Here is a 26,224-nt window from a genome sequence, read left to right on the forward strand (position 1 = left end):
CCATGTTATTGTCCACCCTTGCTCTAGACAGTACACAGCTGTTTAAACAAAGGGATTCCAAATGCAGGCACTTTCCCCCTTTCACGTAAGCCCCCTTTCCTCCCAAAGCGTTGGTATCCCAGAGCATTCGTATCCCGGGGGAGACCTGGGTTTTGTGAAAACGACCCCTTGGAGTCTGAGGGCCACATCCTGAGCTAGTGGAGACCAGTGCAGCTCCATGGATTGGGGGCCTTTCCCCTCTCTGCGGTGCTAGTTCAAATCCAGCGAAGCTGCTGTGCACCAGCTGTTTAGCTGGCCCTGGAACAGAGCGGCAGCGAGGTTATGCAGGGAGAAAAACCTCCTACCCAAAAGCTGCATAATGGAGAGCTGCATCCCCCTCTTCGTCCCTCAGGTCGATGTTGGCGTGAGCCTGGAGTAAGATCTTCACCACCTCCACCCGGCCCAGGTGGGCAGCGACTTGCAGCGCGGTTCTGCCCTGATTCTTTATATCAACCTGCAAGAACGGAAGGACCCAGGCACACAATGGGTTAGGGAAGGTCTCAGTGTGCACTCAGGCACTGTCCCTGCTCCGAAACTCTGGGGGCATCAATACTCTGTCTAACCTGATGGGAAGGAGAGGGTTATTTGTATTCAGTGTTCCCTGTAGACTGAGCATTTGGGCATCCAACCAGGGGAGATTTAAATGCCACCCTGCAGATTAGCAGAGCGCCCATGGGCGGCAGCATGTGTGTCTCCTGGTGGTGCGCATGCCTCAGTGCATATAACAAAATGTATTCCACACACAGATGGAAAAAAAATGAGAGGGACCATTGCTTGTATTCCACAACATCTAGTAGCTCCAAGGAGGATGAGCTGAGCGAGTGCGGGGAGCCTCACCACTTTTAAGCACACGTGGGCTGCTTCAGTGATACGCAATCTAGGCAACTGTCTAAGATAGCAGAGCCAAATATACACATGCAGCTCTGTGACCTAGTGCTTGGTTCTGGCACCTGTATCGGAACGATTGCACTGCCGTGTATACTAGTCTACTATACATTTGAGAGAGTTTGTCCATGAATCTGTCTGTCTGTCCGTCCAAGAACGCCTCCTAAATGGTAAGAGCTGGGGCCCCCAAATTCAGTAGGCAGCTTCCTCATAACTTAAAGCAAGGGCAGGGTTTGGTTGGGCCAGGACAGTGGGATATGTCTGGAATGGGATTGCTTCTCAGAAAACCCTACAGAAGAGAGACAATCACAAGGCAGGTGGGAGGGGCTGGCTGGGGGTGTGCTCCTCCCCATCTGGGACTGCCCCAGCCTCAAGCCCCCCCCCCCCACACCTTTTAGGGAGGGTGGAGGGGCTGGAGCTTCCCTCCCTCCCCCGATTGCTATAGAAACATTGCTGGCTGATCCCCTTTGCCATGGAGCGAGGGGAAAGTGCACAGTTTGCTGTAGTCCTCACTCTGGCTGGGGACCACGGGGGGCAGATGACTCTGGACCTGCCCAGCCAGGGGACATGCACCCCGCCTTAGGCTGTGCCCACAGGAGCTACGGTGGCCATGGAGAGGCGCTTCTCACCTGGCCCCACGCGGCTGAGGTGAGAGAGGACTGGGGTTGCCCCCTCTCCCAGCGGCAGCCTGCATCTTGAACCCTGCCTCTCCAGCCCCATCCCCGAGCAATGACTCAAATGAAGCCTGGACATTTTCATTTTATTTTCCAAAAAGCAAAAATTAATTGAGTTAAGGACCTGAACAATGCCGGGTAAATCTAAATAATAAGTATAAATAATACGAATAATAAATAACAAATGAAAGAAAGGGGAAGTTGATGGTAACGAACACAAATCAGAAGATAGGAATTGCGGAAAGTGTACATGGGAAGCAAGTGGAGACAGGGAGAGGACAATAAAGTGGGTTGTTTTTAATACATTATGTGCCAACTGTCCGTTAGTGGATTATCTGGGGGCCAATCAGCTGAACATAAGCTCCCCATGTGAGGCTAAAGCCAAAAGAGCCAATGCTACTGGGGGATTCATGAATGAAGGGATCCCATGTAGGAGCAGAGAAGTTATTTCACCTCTGCAATTGGCACTGGTGTGACTGCTCCTGGAATCCTGTATCCAGCGCTGATGCTCACAATTCAAGAAGGATGTTGAAAAAGTAGAGTTCAGGGAAGAGCCACAAGAATGATCAAAGGGGTGAGGAAAAAACCAGGCCTTCTAGCAACAGAGTCAAAAGAGCTCCCTCTGTTTAGCTTAACAAAGAGAAAATTATAGGCTGACTGTAGTACAGTCTGTAAGACTGTACATGGGCTCTCCAGTCTAGCAGAGAACGGTCTAACACCAGCCAAGCACTGGAAGTTGAAAGACGACCACTTCAGGCTGGAAATATGACAAGTTTTTGTCAGTGACCAATTTCCCAAGGGTTGTGTGGATTCTCCATCACTGACCGGTCTTAAAACAAGATGGGGTGTTTTCTAGAAGAGCTGCTCCAGGAATTATTTTAGGAAGTTCTATGGCTTGTGTGATACAGGAGATGGGACCAGATGGGTTACAAGGGTCCCTTCTATCCTGGGAATCTATGAATCAGAAGGCTCACTGGGCCCCCCAAAAATACAATGCCCCTCCATTAAGAACCTCTGTTCTGGGGGTCAGGGAAGGGGTGGCACACTCAAGTTTACTGCATGCACCGGCCACCACCAGCCCCCCTCACCGGCCACCACCAGCCATCCGGCAAGCTGTACAAACCGAAAATAAAAGACAGTTCCTGCCCCAATCAGCACCTTGACTCATTCCGGACCCCATGGGGGAAAGGACAGCACTTCCTGCCAAAAAGGGAGTGGTGCAGGCACAGACCTGGGTGCCACATCAGGAACCCCATAGTGTCTAATCCCAGATCTTGTGCCAATTCCCCTGAGTGACTTAACTTCTCTGCCAATAGCACCCGTAGTCTACAGCGATGGGCTAAGCACAGGGCTCACCTGCTGCTATGAGATTTAAGGATAAAGGAGTCAAACAAAGATCCTGTTGAAGGCCAAGACAGGAGGACGTGGGATGTTAATGAAACCCATAAATGGCAAAGGGATCTGGCAAAGGCTTCATGGCCTGGCAAGCAACTGCTTTTTCTGCAGCTGACCCTATGCAAAGCAGCAATTTGTGCGGGGTTTCCTTCTTGGGTCAGACAAGATGGCAATGATAGTAACACACTGGATACCAATGTCTCCTCCCCTTTATGTAAAGGGTGTAACATTGGTATCTGGCCCCCTGGGAGCCCTTTGGCAGGTAATTTATCTCATCCAGCTGAGGCTGCCTTTTTCCACTGGACGGTTATAAATAGCAAGGACCAATTATTCTCTGAGGTCAGGATGCAGCGGAACTATTCCTCACCTAATCCTCAGACTTGGCACGGTCCCATTTCAGATTAGATGCCGGCGCCAGGGCCTGGCTGTGTCTTCTACAGACCTCCCCTCCCCACATCTGCCAACCGTGCACGTAATGAACTGGAACATGAATCCGGCAGCAAACCATTGAATCAGACTTGCGATCTCAGCTTCCGTACAGTCCTCTCAGAACAGCTCGTGGTGTTTACTAACACTCCTTCCATCTGCTCCTGCTTGTCACACGGTCATGGCTTCCACAGGGTTTATGGGACTTTTCCACCTGCTTCCAAGGACACCGCATTCTGCTCCCTAGTTCTCTTCCTCGTGCCACTCTCCGCTTCTGTAAGGAAGCTGCGATTTCTCCCCTGTGCATCTCTGGGACAGCGATGGAGGAGCGCTTGCCCATGACTTAACAGGATGGCGTGCATTGTTCAGAAACACCCCCAGCACTGTATCTCCACCCCAGTCAAAGAGCAGATCACTATATATTTTAAAAACGTTGTGTGGCCATCCAGGAGTCCGTGTGTTCAAGAACTCCTCCTAAATGGTAAGAGCTAGGACCACCACATTTGGAATGCAGCTGTCTCTTAGCCACAACTTAAAGCAAGGGGGTCAGGGTTTGGTTGTGCCAGGACGATGGGATGTGCCTGGAATTCGACTGTTTCTTGTAAAACGGAAATGGAAGTGTTTGATAAGAGGGACTGTTATATATAGACTGACCATAGGGGGGCAGCAAGGGGACAGAGATGGGGGACAAGGACAGTGATAACCCCACTGAGCCAGCAGGAGGCAGTGGCGGAGAAAGGGAAAGATAATTACTATGTATTTCAGAAAGTATTTCAGAAAGTGAGTTTGTCTGTCTGTCCCCCAGCCGGGGGACATGCATCCCTCCCACAGCTGTAGCTGTTGCAGCTTCTCACCTGGCCCCAAGCTACTGTGGTGAGAGAGGGCTGGGGTTGTCCTCTTTCCCCAGGGAAGCCTGCATAGTGAACCCTCCTCCCCAGCCCCACCCTTGAGGAATGATTTCAATGAAAAAAAGAAAGTATTTGATTTAAAGATCTGAGCAACACAGAAAATCTTCTAGTAGTTTCTATACTGCACTAGGGCTCAGCACAACCTTCCTCCTCCTTTGCATCTCTACTCAGTTAGCAAGGTCATTGGAGGACAGATGCATTTGCTCAAAGTGCAGGCCAGTTTGTAAAGGCAGTAGCTAGGATGGTGGGCCACCTGCTAGTGTTTGAACAGGTGCTACACAGACCACCTAGCCCAAACTCTACGAGGGAGGCATCCGTACACAAACCCTTTTCTTTAATCGCCAGTGCATTACAATGCTGGGCACATTATCACAGGTGCCCTGAGAATGCAAACGGGTACCTAGGAATAAGTCATTGCACCCTTCCTCAACAGACTTCACACCCCTTCCTTCAACAGATCCCCGTTTTACAGAGACAGGGGCACCGAGAAGCCAAGTGCTTTGCTCAAGGTCACAGAGTGAGGTCGTGGTGTAGGTGGGTGTAGAACTCAGGGATTCAGAGTCCAAGTCAGCGCCCTGCTCACTAGACCATGCTGCCTCAGTAGGATGGCTTCCGCATTTAAGTAATTGATTCTGGGATTGGCTCCACTGGTCTCATCCTACCAGCTGTCTCTACTCAGTTCCAATCCAGCAGTACAGCGGCTGCACCTCCAGCCATGCTGCCTGCCTCAGGGGAAGGTTCACGCAAAGCAGGACAATGCTCTAATTTTTCCCATCTGTGGGCAGAATAAATTTTGTTAAGTGAATGTGCAGATGTGCACCAACAGTAGAAACACCAACTGCTAACCAGCTGGGTGGCACCTGAATCTCTCCTGGGAGGTTGCTCAAGCTCTCAGCTCGCAGGGAGCACTGCCTCTCGCTGAAATACACGTGTGTTGCCATTAGAAATCAGACTGCCTATGTGAATGCTAAACAGTGGGTGTAGGAAAGGAGCGGGCAGTATTCAAGCTGGTGGGTCTGTTAGCATAAAGCCTGCGTGTAGTTTGGGGTGTAAGGGAGAATTCCCAGGCTAGATCTGTCGGGTTTCCTCCCCATGCCTGACCCAGACAAAGGTGCCCTGAGCTGACATGGCTGTTAGCCTGATAACTTGCTGGGATAATGCCTCAAAGCCCTTCCCTTGGCTCTCACCGCACCCTACACACCTCACAGGGGAGGCTGAATTCACTGAAGGCATCAGTTTAGGGATCCCCAGTTGGGAAGGGGAGGAAACGTAGGCCCACGAAAGATGCCTAAGAAACCACAGCAGGTCAGCTCTCAACGCCAAGGCCCCTGATCTCACCACTGGACAACACTTCCTCTCCAGCTACAGGGACAATCTGCATGCTGGAACCCCACAGCGCTACAACTGCCAGGCTCCAGGCTCCCAGGGAAGCTGTGGGGCTCAGCTGCTACACAACGGTGCTTTTACTGAGTCAGGGGTGTTCGTGTGCAGTGCGAACTCTACCCCACAGGCAGCTCCTGGGGGAGGGGGCGGTGAGGAAAACCACCCGGGAGCAGCCAGCTCTGCATACTCCAGCATGGACTTAAACAGATTAGTTGGAGCCTACAGAAAATATTCACATTTAATCTTCAGACTTAATTACCAATGAAAGCAAAAAGAAAAGAAAAAACATCAGCTCCTCATTGCTTACAGGAGGTTCTGGCAGCCCCTCCCCCCGACACATGGACCATAAAAGACATTTTGACCTTGGAGGGTTTCTCCAAGACTTGCCTTGTCTGGGTATTTCTGAACCAGGTCCTGGACTTTGGCAGCATTGCCATGTGCCGCCTCAGTGACCAACCGGCTTGGATGATCCGACTCCGTCTTCTGGGACAGCAGCTTCTCTAGGATGGAGATCAAAGTGCCTGTGTGGGAATGAGAAACGTGGCAATGAGCACCGGTGTGTGTAACCATGAGGACCCAGTATGGACCTTTGTCCCTCTGTAGTGCCTGGTCCATATAAAGAGCTTTACAAACCCATGACTTTATTGTCTCCAGCTAACAGGCATAGAAACAGAGGCTGATACTTCTAAATCCAAAGATCCCAAGTTCAACACCTGCAGAAGACTCCACCTAAAGCTCAGGACATAGGGGCAAGCAATTATAGGAATATGAAGGAAGGGAAGGAGGGAGTTGGAAGACGATAAAAGGCTCATCTGCTGAAGGAGACAGGGAAATCTTGACCCCAGGATTTCCGATCTGGTTTTCACTCACTGCACTTCCCTGCTGTCGGGATGGGAATGCCACTTGTTATTTTCCATCAGAGAAAGGTCTAAGTCCCGGAGTTTGGATCTAGACCTCAACTTCCTCTAAAATCTGACAGGATTTAAACCAAACTCCTAAATGGAGCCAAAGATCTTTGTTCTCCAGCAGTTTCTCAAAGATCTTCTTTTACACTAATTGGTTTGGGTGACTTGGGGCCAATCTATACCGCAAAACAGATTAAGCAGCCTTCCCCATTCCCACCTGATGCTCTTGCCCCCTCAAACATATGGGGGGAGGGGGGAGGAAGGCCAGAGGGTCAGGTGGGAAAGGGGAACTTTTATGAAGAGATTTGAAAAACCAAACCCAACCCAACCCCAGTTTTGACACCATCACTGGCTGGGCAGAGTAATCTTCCATACCTCCATAGCACACCTTGCATGGAAGGATCTGACGGCACATTAAAAACATTAATGAATCAAAACCTTCCCACCCCTTGCTAAGTAAGGAAACATCATTATACCCATGCTATGGATTGGGAACCCAAGGCACAGTGAGGTTATACTACTGACTGCCAAAATAGTGAGCCTACAACAGAGCCAGGAAAAGATCCCAGGAGTCCTATCCTAATCCTGTGGCTTGACCTTGAGGCCGTTGGTAAAAACAGATTTTTGGGACTCTGCCTGGAGAGGGTTAATGCAGCAATTTACTGTGTGAGGCAATGTCTACACTGCCCCCGCAAGAGGCTTTTGCGCAAGAGCTGTTCTTCCACTTTTTTTTCCAGGAAGAACGGCTTTTGCGCAAAGAGGGGGATTTTGCGCAAAAACAGAGCCTCATTAATTATGCAAATGAGGCTCAGCAATAGTCCATGCTTTGCCCCATTTGCATATTTCTTGTGCAAAACGGGCCAGTGTAGGCATAGCCTGTATGTCTGATCCCTTCTGAAGCAGAACGCTATTGTTCCACTAGGGAGATTCAGGGATTATTTTTCCACCCTGGCCAGAACCAGATCACATCTCCCTCCCTGCTCGCTCACTTTTGGATTCCTTGGTGTTCTCCGTTGTCATGAGGTTTGCATCCTCATCTCTCTGGTAGGCTGTGAGACAAGCTGGGTTAAAGGTCCAGGACTGTCCTCCGACGCACACTCGCAAGTCTCCATCCCCAAACACCTTGATCACCTTGCCAATGTGCCCGAGCGTCTGCAATGGGAAAAGATTTTCTTTTTTTTTTAAAGGGATACAACATATTTCCTGCTTTTCAAACCCAAGGTAACACTTTTAAGGGTGAACTCCCAGGCAGAATTCCTAGCATGTGAAGAGAAGCATTGAATGAGACACTCCAGATAACAACTTCCACTTCAAGGATACACAAGTGTTCTCAACGGCTTCTTATTCGGTTGTATACAAAACTGATGTCAAGGGAAGAGGGTCTCCAAGATGCAAAACAAATGCTTGGAGAGGAAGCCAGTGAAACAACAAAGCATGGTATACGGCACCCTAGAAGGCAGACAAGGCTGGCAGTCACTGCTGTGCATTTTGCTGCTTACGGAGTACCCTGTGTTCTTTTCTTTAGCCCGGTGAGTCTGATCAGAAGAGAGTTTTCCATTTGCAATGGTTTGTCCCTCCCCATTAGGGAAGAAACAGAGGGAGACATTCAATTTCTTTGCTTAAAATTTCATCCAAATTTCATTTTAAACTCATTGGTAGCCACCCCCTTTGGAAGGAGCCCACTCGCCCTTTGCCCTTGTTTTCTGATTGCTGCCGTGTGGCCATACCGCTGATGACCAGCTATATTAAGCACCGTTAGCACGTCTACGTGTCTCCAGGCACTGACCAGTAGGGGTTGCTGCAGAGTAGGGAGGCTGGTGTATCCAGCCACTAAATCTTTTTTTAATGGATTAGAAAACAGGGGTGAGCAAATATTTTGGCCTGAGGGCCACGTTTGATCAGGCAAATTGAACATCAGGCCATACATGCTCGTTGGCCCGACCTCCCACTGGCAGATTAGCTACTGGGCTGAAGGAGCATGCCAAGGGGCCCCGGCCAATTGGAGGGCCCCCAAAAGAGAGGCACCCCCATGCTACCACCAGGTCCGACACCCCGCCCAGTGTTCCAGCCAGAGAGCAGGGTCAGAGCAGGCAAACCTCCAACCCCTCTTCCTGGCTGAAATACCAGGCAGAACAGGGCAAGTTCCTGACCACGGCCATGAGTGGGAGGCCACAGGCCAGATGAAAAGGTCCGATGGGCTAGACACAGCCCCCGGCCATAGTTTGCCCACCCCTGGATTAGAAGTTGCAAGTTACTGGATTGTCTCAGAACTGGAATGCACTCACAGGTGCCATTTCATCTGTCCACTCCCCGTGACCAGCTTGGAATCGCTTCACTGTTTCCATATCATCTATCACACGGACAACATCATCAACCCAAAAGGTGTTGAGCTAAAAGAAAAAGAAAGTCATATGCTTTTAGGGGATGAAACAAAAACAAAAAACGCCCTCCCCCCCAAAGCAACAGGAAAAAAAAAAAGCAACCTCCCCCCCCACAACCCATGACAAAACAATTCCATTGAGCACTACTAACCTTTGTTATTAAAAAAAAAAGCCATGGGCAGGTTTAAGCAGAGCAAATGGTTTGAGGGCAGCACAATTCACTTTTGCAGCCACTCATGAATGATTGTGTGTGTATGAATATCAGTTGGGATTGCACGGGGAATTCCCCAGGTCGGCCCCTTTTCCAGGCCTGATGCAGCGCCCAGGGTTCAGTAATATAGTTCTCTCTGTTTGCTGTTTCTACTAATAGCGACAATCCATTTCCTTCCTTGGCTAGCGCTCCTGCTTTATGGGAAGGGAGCAGTTTGCCCCTCTATGTCCATTACCCACATAACCCAGTTTATTTTTAAATCCACCCACGTGCCAAGCAGCAGCTCGCTGTAGGAAAGGCTGGCATCCCCAACTTTATAAAAGACGGAAGGAGGTGGACAAACGAGACTTGTATCTGCCAGAGTTCAGGCCGAGATGGGGAAGGAAACCAGAGGTGACCAAAGAATGTGGCAAGAAAACATGCGAAGCCAAGAGAGCAAAGAAAAGGTTAGTTATAGTTTGTCAAGTGCTTGGAGGATGGCAGGCACTTGATAAGGGCCAGGAATTATTGCTGGAAGAGCTAAGATCAGCTGCCTGGGCTAGACACAAGGGCACAGCGAACGTGCGGGGAAGCAAGAAGCAGCGGATGACGACAGCCAGAAGGAACTGGCGAAGATGAGCGAGAGGTTAACATGCCGGGGTGGCGTTCAGACAAGTGCTGGGAAGCAGGTGCCCCGATGTGGCCACACTCGGGGCAGATGACTGTTTTGCGGGGCCCCGGGCAGCGTAACTGCGCGGGGCCCCCCCTTTGACACGGCGCATGCGCGGGGCTTTTTTAAGCGCGGGGCCCGGGGCGGCCGCCCCGTTCGCCCTGCCCTATATCCGCCCCTGGCCACACTGTTCATGGAGGGCAAGGCTCTTCACCTTTCCTGGGCTGTGCATGTGTCTGGCCAGGGATTCACTTTTAATTAAAAGGAAAAAAGCAGGACAGCTTCCCTAACAGTGATCGGGGGACCTGTCTGTTTCAAGCCACCTCGCCCGCTACTCAGATCCACGTAGGGCCCTTGGATTCCTGACAAGCAGAGTGTTCCGTGGGATGTACACGGACTTAAATAACTGCAGCACCCCTAGGAACAGACCTGCACTTTAGGGGGGCAAGTGCCCCTTTCACAGAAATCACAGAACACTAGAACTGGAAAGGACCTGGAGACATCATCAAGTCCAGTCCCCTGCCCTTACGGCAGGACCAAGCACCATCTAAGATCATCCCTGACAGGTGTTTGTCTAACCTGCTCTTAAATATCTCCAGTGATGGAGATTCCACAACCTCCCTCAGCAATTCATTCCAGTGCTTAATCACCTTGACAGGCAGAAAGTTTTTCCTAATGTCCAACCTAAACCTCCCTTGCTGCAGTGTAAGCCCATTGCTTCTTGTCCTATTATCAGAGATCAAGGAGAACAATTTTTCTCCCTCCTCCTAATACCACCCTTCTAGGTACTTGAAGACTGCGATCGTGTCCCTCTCAGTCTTCCCTTTTCTAAACTAAACAAGCCCAATTCTTTCAGTCTTCCCTCATAGCTCATGTTCTTTAGACTTTTAATCATTTTTGTTCCTCTTCTCTGAACCCTCTCCAATTTCTCCACATCTTTGGGTTGCCAGATGGTTTCAACAAAAATACCAGACACACTTGACATTACATCACGATCTACATTACATCTTATTTAGAATATACCGGACATTTATATTTTCTCATTTTGTTTCCCGAACAGAAAGCTCAATTACTGGACTGTCTGGTTCAAAACCGGACACTTGGCAATCCTATTCTTGAAATGTGGTGCCCAGAACTGGACACAATACTCCAACTGAGGCCTAACCAGCGCAGAGTAGAGTGGAAGAATGACTTCTTGTGTCTTTCTCACAACACACCTGTTTATGCATCCCAGAATCATGTTTGCTTTTTTTGCAACAGTGTCATACTATGATTCAAATTTAGCTTGTGGTCCACTATGACCCCTAGATTCCTTTCTGCAGTACCCCTTCCTAGACAGTCGCCTCCCATTCTGTATGAGTGAATCTGATGGTTCCTTTCTAAGTGGAGTACTTTGCATTTCTCCTGTCCCATAAATAAAGCTGCTGTTTTTGATTTATTCACACCAGGGGATAAATTGTGGGAAAGGAAAAGCCAGCGTGTCATGACAGCTGCATAGGCAATGGTGCGGCCCAGGAAAGATAACAAAGTGGTACCCAGGGCACACACAAGCATATCATCCCAGACATTGATTAGGAGCTGCTGGATGGATCAACCACATAGTGGTGTTTCTGTTTCTTCATTGGGGTTGCAGAAGCAGCGTGGTGCAAGCTCGCATGCATATGTAAAATGTGATTTGTGTGGATCCACAGGCACGTGACTCAAACTCACTCCTGGGCAAACATGTAGGCCAGTAAAACTCTGCCCCAAAAGGCTCAGAGAAAGTGACACCGGAAGGGGCATCAGTGCAGCGGAAGCAAGTACAATTTTGAAGAGAGAACTGACGTCGGCAGGGAATTCTTTTGCACTGCTCATGCAAACCTTCGGTTCAGGAAAGCCTGTGAGTGTGTGATTAATCGGCTTCCTGAATCAGGGCCCCAGATCTCATTATAAGAAATAAGTCAAACCCAGAGAGCCCCGTATGTCTGCACTTTACATATATCGGTAACGAATATCCACTGGCCTCAAAACCCGACAGGCTAATGGGCAGATTCTGAAACTCTGACAAGCAATGGGCCCTTCCTTGACCTACAAGCCCCAGGGATATCAATGGGGCCACTCAAAGAGCCAGGAGTTATGCAACAGGATTAAATCCATCAGTCACTGATCCCAAATAAGACCAAAACAAAACACAGCAGAGGTTAGCAAGGGAGGGAAAAATTCCTGATGAGAAAATGGGTGGATGGATCATGGGAAGAGGTAGAATTTAAAAAGAGAGCTACAAAGGATTTCTTAAAATGTGGGCTAATTTCTTTCCTCCTTGATTTTTTTTAACCTAATAACTATCAGGCATGTCATATTTGGTCTTCCCTGGTGCTGCTGGTTGTCTCCGAGTATCTTTTATTGTGAATATTCCTTAACTATAAGGGCTGGGAGATGAGACTCTTTCCCTACACAGGAGTGGCCCTAGATGTGCTGCCGGCAACTGGCGCCCTAGGCAAGACGTGCGATCGGCGCACCCGCCTCCAAAGCCCTCAATGGCCATTTTTCTTGGTGTCCTAGGCAACCGCCTAGGTCGCCTGTATAGATGGCCGCCACTGTCCCTACAAAGTTAACTGGTATTGTAGTTAAATATAAAAACTACAAACCAACAACAGCACCCCCCCATCCACGGCTCGAAATATTCTAACTTAGAATTCCCTTTGCCCTTACAATTGCTCAGCTTTCACTCTTCCGCATCATTTCATTGATTACCCAGTTGCCAGAGTCATCCAAGGGCAAAAGAGATTTGACTGAATTTAAGATCTGACACAAGCAGGAACAAAACCAGACCAAAACCCTTCTAGGCCTTTAAAATAAAACACCCCAGAACTGAACAAAATATACCCCACCATACGCAGACCCAATTCCCCACCTGCTTTTTTAAGGACAAATCGGAAGAAAGAAAGAGAAGGTGCTTGCCAGAGGTGATGAGCAGAGGATTTCACTTCCATGTCGCACACTAAGGCTCTGTCTAAACTGCAGGCTTCTTTTGGAAGAAGCTTTTCCAGAAGAGATCTGGATTTTGGCATCCACACTGCCAAAACGCATCGAAAAAGCGATCTGCTTTTTTGAAAGACAGCACCCACACTGACTGGACGCTATCTCACATTTAAGCTGTGATTACTATGGATGGAGTGGTCACCAGGGCACCTGTGCTTTTTCCCTTTTTCCTCTTCTTTCGAAAGAACTCCCTCTTCCCCGTCCATAGATGCCTTTTTCTGAAAGGGCTCTTTTGGAAAAAGGGCTTCTTCCTCGTAGAATGAGGATTACCAATGTTGGAAAAAACCCTCTTTTTTCATTTTACTTTTGGAAGAATGTGATTGCAGTGTGGACATAATTAGAGTTTTTCCAAAAAAACTCTATAGTGTAGATATACTCTCAGTTTCAATCCATCAAAGGCCTGATAATGGACAACTGATGTCAGAAGACATTTGGCACCCATTAGCGTCTATAGGAGCAAGCTCTAGTTATTATGAGACTTAATCTGTCAACAACTTTTCACTTTAGTTATTCACAACATCCAAATTATTTAGGCAAATGCAAACCCCACATTACTTTTGCCTTTTACCCACAACCATTTTTGTTGAAGAAATCTGTGCAGGTGGTTTGAAGAGCTGAATTGCAAAGGAGAAGAGAGCCGCCCAACATTAACTATGCCTTCCTTGTGCACGTTAGCATCCCCCCGTAGGACTTGGGCATTAAAAATCTCACTCTTCTGATTACCAGTTTCCCCTCCTTTTGAACTCCAATCTCTTCTTGGCAGACTCTCTCAAGAGCTTCTAATCTAGACCCTAGAAATCAAGGATTTAACCCTGCCATGGTCATGAGGGATAGCCAGCAAAGGAAAACCCATTTTTAAATGCACAGATCCACAGTCCCAAACCATAAAACAATAAAACCTAATGGATTTATCTAAACTTTACCCTATTTACAGATAGTGCAGAGTCTTTTCTTGGAGAGAGACCTGTTGTCTGTCCCCATCAGTATCTGGAGAGAAACTGCCTCTGAGACAAAGGAGGGAAAACCAAAAATTCCTTTGTCCCAGTTTGAAATTCCTACCTGCAGTTCCATTGGCTGACCACTACCTGGTTAGGTACAGTTAACTCCTTAGTCCCCAGGTTGCATGACCATGACAAGCCCATTGGACAGCTCACTGCAACATTTATTCTTAGCTGTGATGGCTGGATAGAAATTAAACCTGTCCCCCACCTTCTCCCCCAGCTCGAGTCTAGCAGCATTTTCTTTGGCACTCATCCAAGACTAATTAGGTCACATCCTAGGGCACCACAGCCACTGTCCCACTTTTACACATCAGCACTCACCTTAGTCAGAGCTCCCGGGTGGAAAGTCCAGCGGGTTTCACTGTTGAACTGGACTCTGACATCCCCTCGGTCAGTGATTCTGTGCACGGTCCCTGTCTGGCCAATGAACTTTAAATATGAAAAGAGGAGAAAGAAACAATGTCCATTGCTTTAGGGAGGGGCAAGCAGGCTCTCAAGGGAATGGAAATCTACCTACAATTAGCTCTCCATCCCAATTCACAAGCTCATGGTGTTCCACTGCTGCTCCATGAAAGATGGAAAAATCCTTTTTTACAAAGCTCCTTTAACTGGAAAAGTGGGGTTTACTTTTTGATGGAGATAACGAAAACACTTCAGGTACAGGGCAGAGACCACCACCATCCTCACAGCCAGGGAAGAACAGCAGCGAGTACAACGTAGTGCAGCCATTTAATAGCTGAGAGCGCATGATTTGGAAGGGAGAGGGGCAGAACAGGGGTGTTCATCTCCGGCCCTACCAGGGAGATCTTTTTCCATCTTTACAAATCACCATTTAATACAGTGCTGCAGGATCTGTGGTTTAAAGCATTAATGAGACAGCTGACAGTTTTGCAAAATGTACTAAAGAAAACCAGAGCAACTAAGGTGGGTTTGTAATTCCCCAGTTAAAAGTCCCACTGTCTCCCTGCATAACAACGATAGAAGAAATCAAACATGGGAAGGTTTAAAGAAACAATGAAGAAGTAGCCATGAGGCTAGCTCAGTCCTGCCTACCCTTTTCAGGTGCAGAACCTCAGCTGGCAAAAAACTGACAAGGCTCCATTGATGGAATTAGCATCATTTACACCAGGCAAGATCTGCCACTTGCTGGTTAGCTGATTTATTATTATTTGTATTATTTGTAGTACGTAGGAGATGAGGACACCAATGTGCAGGCCCTGTACAAATTAAGATACTGTTTGCTAAACAACAGAGCTTGTCGAGTGGCATGGTATTGGCTGATGCAGATGGTTTGGATTGTCATCGGAGGATGCTCATTAGAAAAAAAATATATTTAGCCGGACGTGTGATTTCAAGGTAGCCATTTTTCTGTAATTTTTTAAGCCAACAAAATATTGTTCCAGACTCAAACTGGACTGGAACTGCCTCGGTTTGCAGCAGGCTTGTATTTCCTGGGTGTCTCTGACTCTGGCTGAGTAGATAGCACTGTGAGTGCGTACGCACGCAGCCTGAGTCTCAGCCCTCCCCTCTAGAGAGGCACTTTTATTCTGTTTTATAACAGGTGTTTGGATGCAGAGTCCCCACAGGCAGGACTCCAAGTCCATTTTGTTTATGCAGTAGAGGATACCGCAAATGTGTTATGGTCACCAGAGCATATGTCCTACCGGACAGTGACATTGCTCAGACACCTGCATTATTTTCTTTGTGGTCAGATGGCAAATTTACTGAAGGATGACTATTGCGTATTTGCGGGGCCCTCAGCAACATATCCAAGTGAACAGATTTGTGGGGGTAGGGAAAAGATGGCTCTCTCCAATTAATTAATTTAGCAGTCTTGGGATGTCCAACACTGGAGATTTTTGAGAGCAGGTTAGACAAGCACCTGTCAGGGATGGTCAGTGATTCCCAACCTTTTCGATACTGGGGACCAGCAAACCCATTCGCAAACTTTTGGAGGACCAGTTATATTGCATTTGCATATTTATTATGCAAATGATGAATATGAAAATAAACTGCTACGGGTCCGCCAAAAGTCCAGCCCCCAGAGCCAGCCCTAACCCCTAGAGCTCCCCACCCCTCCACTATTCCCCAGCGCCAGCTACTGACCTCAGTGTCCCCTGCACCCAACCCCTCCAGAGCCAGCCTTCTGCCCTCAGAGCCCTCCAGTGCCAGCCCCTCATCCCAAACGTCTCAGTGCCAGCCCCCGACCCTTAGAGCCCCCCCATCAGACCTCCCAGTACCAGCCTCCTATTTCCAGAGTCCCACTGCACCCAACCCCCCCAAATCCTCCCCCAGTGCCAGCCCCCAATGTTAGCCCCATCCTCAGAGCCCCCCAGTGCCAGCCCTGCCCCCACAGGTTCCCCCCCACTACTAGCTCAGCTTCCAGAGCCCCCCAGCACTAGCCCTGCCCCTGGAGCCCCCGGGGCCTGCATTTCCCTCTTCCCCTCATCCTGAGCTGATGCCTGCATCATGGCAGCTCTGGGGGCTGGGGTACACTGTCCAGCACCTCCCCTCCCACTGCGGCTGTTGGCAGAGGTGTGTCCTGCCCCGCCTATCATCCAACCAGCACTGGGCAGGGGCGGGGTCTCCTCCAGCCATAGAAGAGAGCTTCCCCGTGCAGCGAGCGGGAAGCATGGAGCGGCTACACACGGCCCTCCCACTACGCAGGGAAGCACTCTTCCGCGGCCGGAGAGACCCCACCCTTGCCCAGCGCTGGTTGGCTGAGAAGTGGGGCAGGACATGCCTCTCTCAGCGGCCCTACAGCCATGGCCCAGCAGTGGGCTCCCGGAGGTTGGGAACCACTGGTCTAGATGACTTAATCCTGCCATGAATGCAGGGGACTGGACCAGATGACCTTCCAGTCCTAGGATTCTATGTTGTGTGTCTGGGCCTTAGGGTTGAATATTAGCGCTTACAGATGAATGATCTTTCAGCTCTGTGACTCAGGGCAGCTTATATTGGGCACCCAAACCCACATTTAGACCCATCCAGCCTTCACTGAACTCAGCAAGAAGACTGTCATTGACTTGAAGGTCTGTGGTGCCGTAGCTATGTTGGTCCCAGGTTACGAGTCCCCCAGAATTTTTTCAGAAGTGCTCATCAGCTCCAGAGCCCATCCAAGTCAATGGGAAATAGAGGTACTCTGCACCTTGGAAGAACGTGACTTCAATTCAGATGGGTAGTTTAAGCATGCAGGTTTGAATATTTTGGCCAGTGATCCAGTCCTGTAACTCCATGATCACGTGAATAGTTTTTGCACAGTTAATTCCAGTGACTTTGAATCTCCTCAGGTGAGAAAGGAATTGTTAGTGAGAGTTAAGGGTTTGCAAGATCAGACATGTAAAAGCTATTTTTAAATGACTGCTCCATTCCACTGACAACAACAACATTTCCCACAGTGTTGGATATTTCCTGTTGCTTCCACTCTGGAGAAATGGTCTCTTAAATTACTCTAAGTGTTCTACCAACAGGCCTTATTTCCATCTACAGCCCTGGATCTACTGTCTGAACATCTTCAGAACATAACAGATAAATTAATGGAGATTGCCTATCTCCTAGAACAGGAAGGGACCTTGAAAGGTCATCGAGTCCAGTCCCCTGCCCTCACAGCAGGACTAAGTACCATCCCTGACAAATTTTTGCCCCAAATCCTTAAATGGCCTCCGCAAGGATTGAACTCACAACCCTGGGTTTAGCAGGCCAATCAATGCTCAAACCACTGAGCCAGCCCTCTCACCAAGAGGAGAGATGGTGTTTCTGCCTGGCTTTGAACCAGGGACCTTTTGCGTGTTAGGCAAATGTGATAACCACGACGGATGACAGCAGATTGGTGGCTACTATAAAACAAAGAAACCAGCTAAGCTCCAGGAGGCACTTATGGACAGGGGAATTTTAGCCACAGATAGTGATGCTTCTTCACATGGAGGGCCATGTGGAATGGTATTAGCACTAAGTCACATTACAACAAAGCTGCAAAGGGAATGGAGCCCAAACCTCCAGGATCTGACCTAAATCTCACTGAAAATCAACAGGAGTTTTTGCATGGACTTCCAGACTTTGGACCCAGCTCTTAGCATCTGCAGGTCTAGATTTGGTAAATATCTTGCAATGCCGATTTACATACACCTAAAAATAAGCATCCGACTCCAGTGTTCTGGCACTAAAGAATCTGAGTGTGCCACCCTATATATTTAGAACAGAAGACAATAGGTTTTACGCACACACACAGTTTCTGGCAATTTCTTGACCAAAGTGACCAGTTATTTCTCTAAAGGCAGCAGTGAGCAGAAACAGCCGTACCTCAGCCATTTTAGGGTTCCAGCCACCATGTCCCTCTTGCATCTCTCGTAAGATGTCAATGTCCAGCAGGCATTTCACTTTGTCCCCATGCTGGAAGGGGTGCCTCTCTGTGCTCTCTTTCCTCTGCAGTTCAGCAGGTTTTCCTGAACACAAGAACAACACCCCCCACACAGAGTAAAACAGATGTCTTTGCTGCTGCTTTCTAACATCCCAAGGAACGACCCCTCACATGGCCAAAAGTCCTGCTCACTTTCCTCGGGCGGGCGGGGACATGCACACAATGGGTTAGCAGCCTCTGGGATTACTTTGGCCCTAACCGGACAATCCTTACCAGTCACAAGAGGGCAAGTCTTGCAAAGGCATTTCGGTCCCCTATGGAAAGGAATCTATTTGAAAGATGCCCTCCTGGTGACACCAAATTAACCTCTCCCCCATCCACTCTTTGACGGACACCAGCTCCTTGTTGACTTGCTCCCTCCATAGGGAAGAGCAGATCTTGTATGGAGGGTTGCACTCATGTTTTCTGCCAACGTGCTCCCCACCCAGCCTTTCTATTCCTTGACCACAGCCTATGCCGGCCTGATCCTACCCCAGCAAAGCCAGTGTCCCTCCTTCCATTGACTTCAAGGGGAGCACGATCGGGCCCTGAATGCCTGGATTAAATACATTTCAATGGGCCGTGGAGGAAAAATCTGTGTGTGTGTGCGCGCGCGCACGCGCGCGCCTTCTCCTGGCTACCACAGATCCCTGTCTTTGTGGCTTCACAGAGTACCTGAGTGATGCAAAATAGGCAGCTGTGTGACTGTGCAGCTTACAGGGAACTCAGCTGGAAGACCAGGCTACCTGATTCAACTCCAGCTTTTTGACACCCTCCTTCCCCCGTTCTTGTTTAAATGGCACGTGTTACATGGAAACTTTATGCCTCCAGCTATTCAGTCTTCTCTGCCAAATCCAGATGTGCTCTAGGGAGATGTGCTCAGGAATGTTTGACAACAACCGTGTGTTATGACACGAACTCTAACACCAACCTGCCACGTACCTAGTCTTGGGAGATGCTCTTTGTAGTAAAAGCCACCAGATGCTTCCACGACGCATTTCAAGTCCACCTTTCCCTTGTGCCCCACTCTATAAACGTTTGTGGTGCCGTCAGACCATGTGACACTGGCCACGCTGCGGCCGGTCTCCACGTCCCAGCCACGAATATCCACCACTCTCCCGGTTTTACCTTCCCCACCTGATTTAAAAAGAGAAATAAACACTAAGGTACACTCCCATGGAGTTTTAATACACAGACATTTGCCTGGTACTGACGTGTTCCTTGTCTGGTGATGGGATGGAAGACGACAACTGTGTAACACCAGAGCAACACTGACTAAAAACGTTTAGCATTCCTATGGTCCTCTAGAGATGTTAGTTAATTGATTTCCTGTGAAGGGCAACAGCTAATATTACCTCTATTTTGTAGATAAGGAAACAGGCCAAAAAAGAGCTTCGGTGATCTACTTTAGCTACAAAGGGACTCAATTTTGCAGCAATAATTGGATGTTTCTAGCTCACAGGGCCATATTCAGACCACATCTCTCCCTATTCAGTAGTTCAGGTCAGGTAGGAAGATGAAAAACAATCTAAACCTCCCTCACCATGGCATGTGAGCACCTTCCTTGAGAAGTAATTACAAGAACCTCTTATCTTAGCCCAGCAAGAATGGACTGGAGATTAGTATTGGGTTGTTAAAGCTCATCTCAAGAACGGGTTTTGTGTTTAGTCCTGAATCTGTCGAGGGATTTATGTCAGGAGGATGTAATTAGCTAGGCTAGAATTTAGCCTGGACCTGGGGACCAAGACTTCTACATTATACAAAGAGTGCACCGTGGCACATTTTTAAAGGATTCCAAATGACTAAAGCTTTGGGGTTTAGCCTTTTAAAACAAAACCAAAAAAATTTCAATGGCATTTAAACATTGAATAAATAAATAAAATGGGGGCGAGGGGGGGGCAAATGAATGCACTTGTCAGTTCTCCAATAAAATAATACCACAGAGCAGCGGGCACAAAGCCACCAGCTGGGATGGAGGGAGAGAGGGTGACAAGGAGCTTTCTGCACGTGAGGGATTGGGTAGGATTTCTATAGGGCTCTTTCCAGAGTTGTTGACTCGAGTCCCATGACCTGAACTCAAGTCCGACTTAAGTCGCCTAGGTGACTCGATTTGAGACTCGACTCGGGTTCACTGTTTGTGACTTGAGACTCAACTTGAGACCTGCTAATTTTGTTAAATCGACTTGGTGAAAAAATTATCAGAAAACGCCGATATTGATGGCTTGTACAAAAGTGACTTGACATTTTTAAAATTAAGACTTGACTCGAAAGTGACTTTAGGGACCCGAGACTCGACTTGAAATTTGAACTGTAGTGACTTGAGACTTGACTTGGACTTGACAATGACGACTTGAAGACAACACTGGCTCTTTCTGGGAGACTCAAGTCTAGGGATGTAAAAGTGTAATCAATTAACCAATAAGCAAAAGTTTATGCGTTAATGCTATAGACTAAATGCATTCTCTCCCCCCTCCCCACACTTGCCAGTAAATTTTTTAGCAGACTGGCCAGCAGCCTGGCTCAGTCCTGGCTTGCAATGGGTCCGGGACCTACCCCCACTCTGAGTCTGCATTTAAAGAGTATTAGGAGCTGGGTGGGCAGGCAGCCCATCTCAGTTCCGGCTCATGTCAGGTCTGGGAGTTCAGACCACCCTCTAGACAGAGGCTGCGGCCACCCCACACTGCTGCCTCTTTATCAGAGGCAGCACCACAGGGCAACACACAGCCAGTCCACAAAGGGAGCTGTTTTTTAAACTGGCTCCCTTCACGGACCAGCTCCTGCCTGGCACCCCACACTGCTGCCTCTGATACAGCGGGAGCAGCACAGAGTGGCAGGGGTCTTCTTGGGGGTGAGGCCGGAGACTATAGAATAGTCAACTAACTGATAAGAATCATGAGGTTACTCGACTATTCAATTAACTGACATTTAACATCCCTACTCTAGTCCCACTCTACAAAACCAGCACAAGCACAAACTCTTTGCTCATGTCCCATTCCCCCCCACACCCCCCCATCATCACCTATCCCTTCTTTTGGGGGAGAGGAAGAGGGAAAAAAAATCAGGAGAATTTATAAGTATCCTGGTGCCGTTATGTTTTTCCATCTTGAGGCTTTGCAATCTCATTTCATGCTGCAAAGAGCACTGTGTGAGTGCAGTTATTTTAAACTGGGGAACACTGAGTCTCTGCTGGCTCCAAGAGAGTCATTACAGAAGGCTGTGTGAATGCTGGTCAACCCTTCCACTCACAAGCATGGATGGACAAAAGCCACACTCTCCAAGAGGACCCTTTAAAAAAAGGCACCTTCCCTGACTGGTAGACAGGCATGGTGCAAAAGCGCCACACAGTGGTCAGCTAGCAACAGGCTGGGTCACCAGCAGCACTATGGCAGCCACCCCAGGAAGTTCGTCCAGGGCTCACGCTCCTGCCACGTGTATTTGAACCGCCATGGCCTGATCCGAAAGTCTGGGCTGAACACGAGCCACCAGGACGCCAAGGACGTCGGCCTCATTAAGTTGGACTAAAAACTTCTCAAGAAGATGAGATGTCACAAGGAGATTTCTGGACATAAGTCTCTGCCTAATTTGGATAACAGGGCATGTTATATTTACCAAGTCTTTGCCAGGCTATGTTGTGTGTAAAATAAAATGGCCTAAGAGTCAATTCTGCCTTGATAAATGATAAATGAATGCAAAATATTTAAACTTCCATGGTAAGGAGCTGAATTTGCTTCAGTGTAGCCAAAAAGGAGTAATCTTGTGCGCCATGCGGCTTTGTTACTCATTCTGTTTTTATATGAAAAAGGTGAGCTGTTATTGGAATACAGTATTCCTTAATGGGAGAGTTGTGCAAAGAAATCCTCCATGTTTACACCCAAAGTTGTATAAAACAAATCTCTTAATGTTCTCAAGTGCTAGACCTCACTCTCTCATAAAAAGGATTAAACTGTTAACACACACAGCACCCCCCAACCCACTTCTACCCCATTCTCTTGCTCTCTCATCATTCATGAGACAAGGAAACAGCAGCAAGCTTGGTTTCATGGTCCTTTTCCCTATAAGTATGGAGGTTGAAGCATGTGCACAAGCTCCCCCAAATTGCAAATGAAGCCAGGATTTGAATTTCCCGCACTTCATTTGCATAATGGTGGCCACAGGTTCTTTCAAAAACGGGTATTTCGAAAGTGAAACCGCTGTCTAGACGAGGTTCTTTCGAAACCTCCCCCCGTTTCTAAAGAACCTTAATGCCTGAAAAAAAAAAAAGAGGTTTACCGGTTCTTTCGAAAAAGGGTTTTTTTTTCCCCTCTGAAAGAATCGCATCTAGATAGCAGTTTTACTTTTGAAAAGCCCTTTTTTGGAAGCATTGCATGGGCACCATTATGCAAATGAAGCATGGGAAATTCAAATCCCGGCTTCATTTGCAATTTTAATCTGCCTAATTTACATCCTTCTTTCGAACGAGAGATGTAGTCTAGACATAGCCCCAATAGTATTGTTTGTTATTCATGAACACAGCGCCACAGGTGTGCTTGACACTTAGAGACACACAAAACCCAGCAAGTGCCCCAGACCCCAAACAACTGTCCACGTGAATGTAGCGACAAGTGACAAATCACATAACGCATTTCTTAATGTCAGCAGGGATCTAGGAAAAAGAAAATCACCAGCCCGCCTTCCCCTGCTGCCATCTGTTTTCAGATCCTTCATGGTACAGCAGGGAGGAAGCAGCTGTCCCGATTTCATTTCGGGGCGTTTAGGCTCAGATGGAGGTAGAAAGAAATACAGTCAATAAAAGGGTCAGCATGCCGAACAGCCAACACAGCGGCCAAAGCCTAGATCAGGTTGGAAGAGCTCAGTCCAGCTCAAGAGGCCTTTGGTTCATCAGCAAATTCTGTAGCAGTCAATGCTGATTTCCTTAGGGCATGTCAGGCAGTGGGAGGCAGGAGGTGGAGAAAAAAAGCCACAAAGCAAAATTAAAAAGTGAGATTGTTACATTCAGAAATTTCACACTTGGCTGCTATTGCCCTAATAAGACACATGGGGCTATGAGATTAATTAACCCGGCTCTCTCGTGTCCTCTGAAGGGTTTACAAGATTTTTTTCCCCCTCCTCTCCTTGTCTCTCTTTCCCCTCCCCTTCCCTTATTTATTCTTGGATCTGGACTTCTAATACTCCAGTCATCTAAGGAAGTGGGTTGTGCCCACGAAAGCACATGATGCCGTCTACTTGTTTTGCTAGTCTTTAAGGTGCTACTAGACTATTCATTGTTCTTTAAGTTTTTCCTGTCACAGAGTTACTTGGCTACCCCTCTGAAACGTGTGAAGATTTATCATGTTTATTTACACTTTTAACCTGCCCTGAACAGCAAAATATATAATTGTTGTGGTTCCAGGAAATTGAAACGGGAGGGCCAGGTGCTCAGCTGGTACAAACAGAACCATAATCTGCTCTGCTGAAGTTTGAACCCATTGCTGCTTGTCCTGCCTTCCGAGGCAAGAGTGAATAAATGCTGGAGTGTCACTCAGGCTGTGTCCAGACTCCATGCCTCCGTCGACGGAGGCATGTAGATTAGCCAGATCGGAAGAGGGAAATGAAGCCGCGATTAAAATAATCGCGGCTTCATTTAAATTTAAATGGCTGCCCCGATCTGCCGATCAGCTGTTTGTCGGCAGATCGGGAGAGTCTGGACGCGATGCCCCGACAAAGAAGCCTTTCTTCATCGACACAGGTAAACCTGGTTTCACGAGGCTTACCTGTGTCGATGAAGAAAGGCTTCTTTGTCGGGGCATCGCGTCCAGACTCTCCCGATCTGCCGACAAACAGCTGATCGGCAGATCGGGGCAGCCATTTAAATTTAAATGAAGCCGCGATTATTTTAATCGCGGCTTCATTTCCCTCTTCCGATCTGGCTAATCTACATGCCTCCGTCGACGGAGGCATGGAGTCTGGACACAGCCTCAGAGACGACAGTGGGGCCACTGAAATGTCTCTAAATACAAGCAGACACACACGACATTAGAGCGATTCATTAAAAAATAAAATCAGCAGCATCTGAACTGCTCCAGTGGCTTTCCTGCTGTCAGGTCCATTTGTAGTTAGCAGCTTGGCATCAATACATTGCTTTTGCAGTAGATTTTGTAACCGGGGGAGGGGGAAATGAATCCTTACCATCCTGATTACCCCACTCCCAGTCTGGGCCACGGACAACTTTGGCCCCCTGGAAAGTGCCTTTTAACGTGATACGAGCCAAGTTCTGCCGCGGACTCACTGTGACTCTGAAAGACAAAAGCCAGAGAAGAGAAATGGGTCTATTATTATTGGCATTGTGGTAGGATCGGTTTTAAGATTGGGGCCCCAATGCTCTACGTATTGTACAACCCCACAGCAAGGTATGGTCCCTGCTTTGGAGAGCTTAGAGTCCAAACAGGCAAAATGGACAAAAGGTTTGGGGGAAAAGGATATAACCTACATGCAAAGGCCCTGGTCCTGCAGGCTGATCTCCCTGGGAAGACCCTTACACATGTGCACTGCTCAAATTACTGCAGAAGGATGGTCCAAGTAGTTAGGGCACTAGCTCATGAATCAGAAGACCTAGGTTGGATTCCCTACTCTGCCACTGCCTTTGTGACATCTTGGGCATGCTACTTAGATGCTCCATGCCTCAGTTTCCCCATCAGTAAAAAGGAGAGTGCTGTGAAGATAACTACATTAAGACTATGAGGTGCATGTAAGATAATGGAGACAACAGAAATACAAACAACTGAAGACTACCTGTATGTTTGGTGAGATTCTATGCTGGTGTGCGGGCCCGCCCACATGGATCAGACTGCAGGATCAGGGCCAAGTGCCCACAGAGCAAAGAGGGGGATGTGTTAAGAGGAGTAAAATAAGGGAGGTTTGCAGAGGAGAGACATTACGGGGAAGGACAGGAGGCTGGCAATAGCAGGCCTCAAAGATGGGCTCTGGACTTCAGAAGCCCGCCTGCTGACTGAAGAAGATCTTGTGGATCTCAAGTTGTAATGCAGTTTCACCAACGCACCACAAAACCGAGGGCTAAAAAGGAAATGTCCCTCTTTCTGCAGTATGCTCAGCCTTCTTGAGGTTGTGGTGGGAGGAAACCAAAGTTTTAGTAAACGATCACCCAACCGCCCCCAAATCTCCATAGGATTTACAATCCACAAATCACAGCAGGGAAACCGGCCTATCAAGGATCAGATCTGAATATTTTTAACTTCTGTCTAATAATGCCTTACTCTAGGAGGACTCCACAAACTTCCTATGGAATACTTCTTATTCTTGGTAAAAGAGATTAGAAGACTCTGGCCCTAACTAAGTAATCGCTTTGATTTAACTGTTCACAGAGTAGCTACTACGGAAGATCTAAAGCTCAGAGCATTATTAAGTTGTCTTACACCATTTTATAAAGATAGAGGAGTCTCAGTGGATAGGGTTGCCAGGTGTCCGGTTCTGAACCAGACAGTCCAGTATTTTAGCTTTCTGTTCGGGAAACAAATTGAGAAAATATAAATGTCCGGTATTTTCTAAGTAAGATGTAATGTCGATTGTGATGTAATGTCAAGTGTATCCGGTATTTTTGTTGAAACCATCTGGCAACCCTCTCAGCGGAGTGTATGCTAGGTTATTCATGTTTCAGACACAAAACACCAGAATTCAGCAATCCTAACTACAATGCTCAGACACTGAGCAGACAGACTCCTTCAAAACAGATCAATGAATGGGAGGCTGGGAGGCAGGGGAAAGAGAGGCTGATGTAATTGTTCCTCCCACAAACCTGATACCACCGCTCAATCACACAACAGCACAGAACTTCTGAGTAGCCCTAGTTACACCCCCCAGGTAACAAAGCCTTCTACACAGAGCACAAAACTAGAAAGTACCTAATAGCAAAAATGCAACACAACTGCACATTATTCTAAGTCGACACTACGCAGC

General features: G+C 48.0%; 1 protein-coding gene across 7 annotated transcripts in view; it reads right to left on the reverse strand.

Annotated features, from left to right (window-relative positions):
* MIB2 (MIB E3 ubiquitin protein ligase 2) overlaps positions 1 to 26,224 on the reverse strand; it is a 143,108-nt gene that overhangs the window by 28,738 nt on the left and 88,146 nt on the right. For 6 of the 7 annotated variants that reach the window (XR_012897327.2, XM_075906511.2, XM_075906509.2 and 3 more), the window contains 8 exons: positions 24,440 to 24,546; positions 19,217 to 19,411; positions 18,178 to 18,320; positions 14,200 to 14,307; positions 8,901 to 9,005; positions 7,605 to 7,767; positions 6,098 to 6,231; positions 345 to 493 (listed from right to left, as the gene is read on the reverse strand). Coding sequence is in view for 6 of the 7 variants with exons in the window: in XM_075906511.2 (XP_075762626.2) it covers positions 345 to 493; positions 6,098 to 6,231; positions 7,605 to 7,767; positions 8,901 to 9,005; positions 14,200 to 14,307; positions 18,178 to 18,320; positions 19,217 to 19,411; positions 24,440 to 24,546 (1,104 nt within the window). In the remaining variant the exon portion in view is untranslated. The remainder of the gene's footprint in view (positions 1 to 344; positions 494 to 6,097; positions 6,232 to 7,604; positions 7,768 to 8,900; positions 9,006 to 14,199; positions 14,308 to 18,177; positions 18,321 to 19,216; positions 19,412 to 24,439; positions 24,547 to 26,224) is intronic. The other variant, XM_075906514.2, reaches the window with a different exon arrangement.

The sequence above is a fragment of the Pelodiscus sinensis genome, chromosome 24 (genome assembly GCF_052426305.1).
Source record: "Pelodiscus sinensis isolate ZL-2025 chromosome 24, ASM5242630v1, whole genome shotgun sequence".
NCBI lineage: Eukaryota > Metazoa > Chordata > Testudines > Trionychidae > Pelodiscus > Pelodiscus sinensis.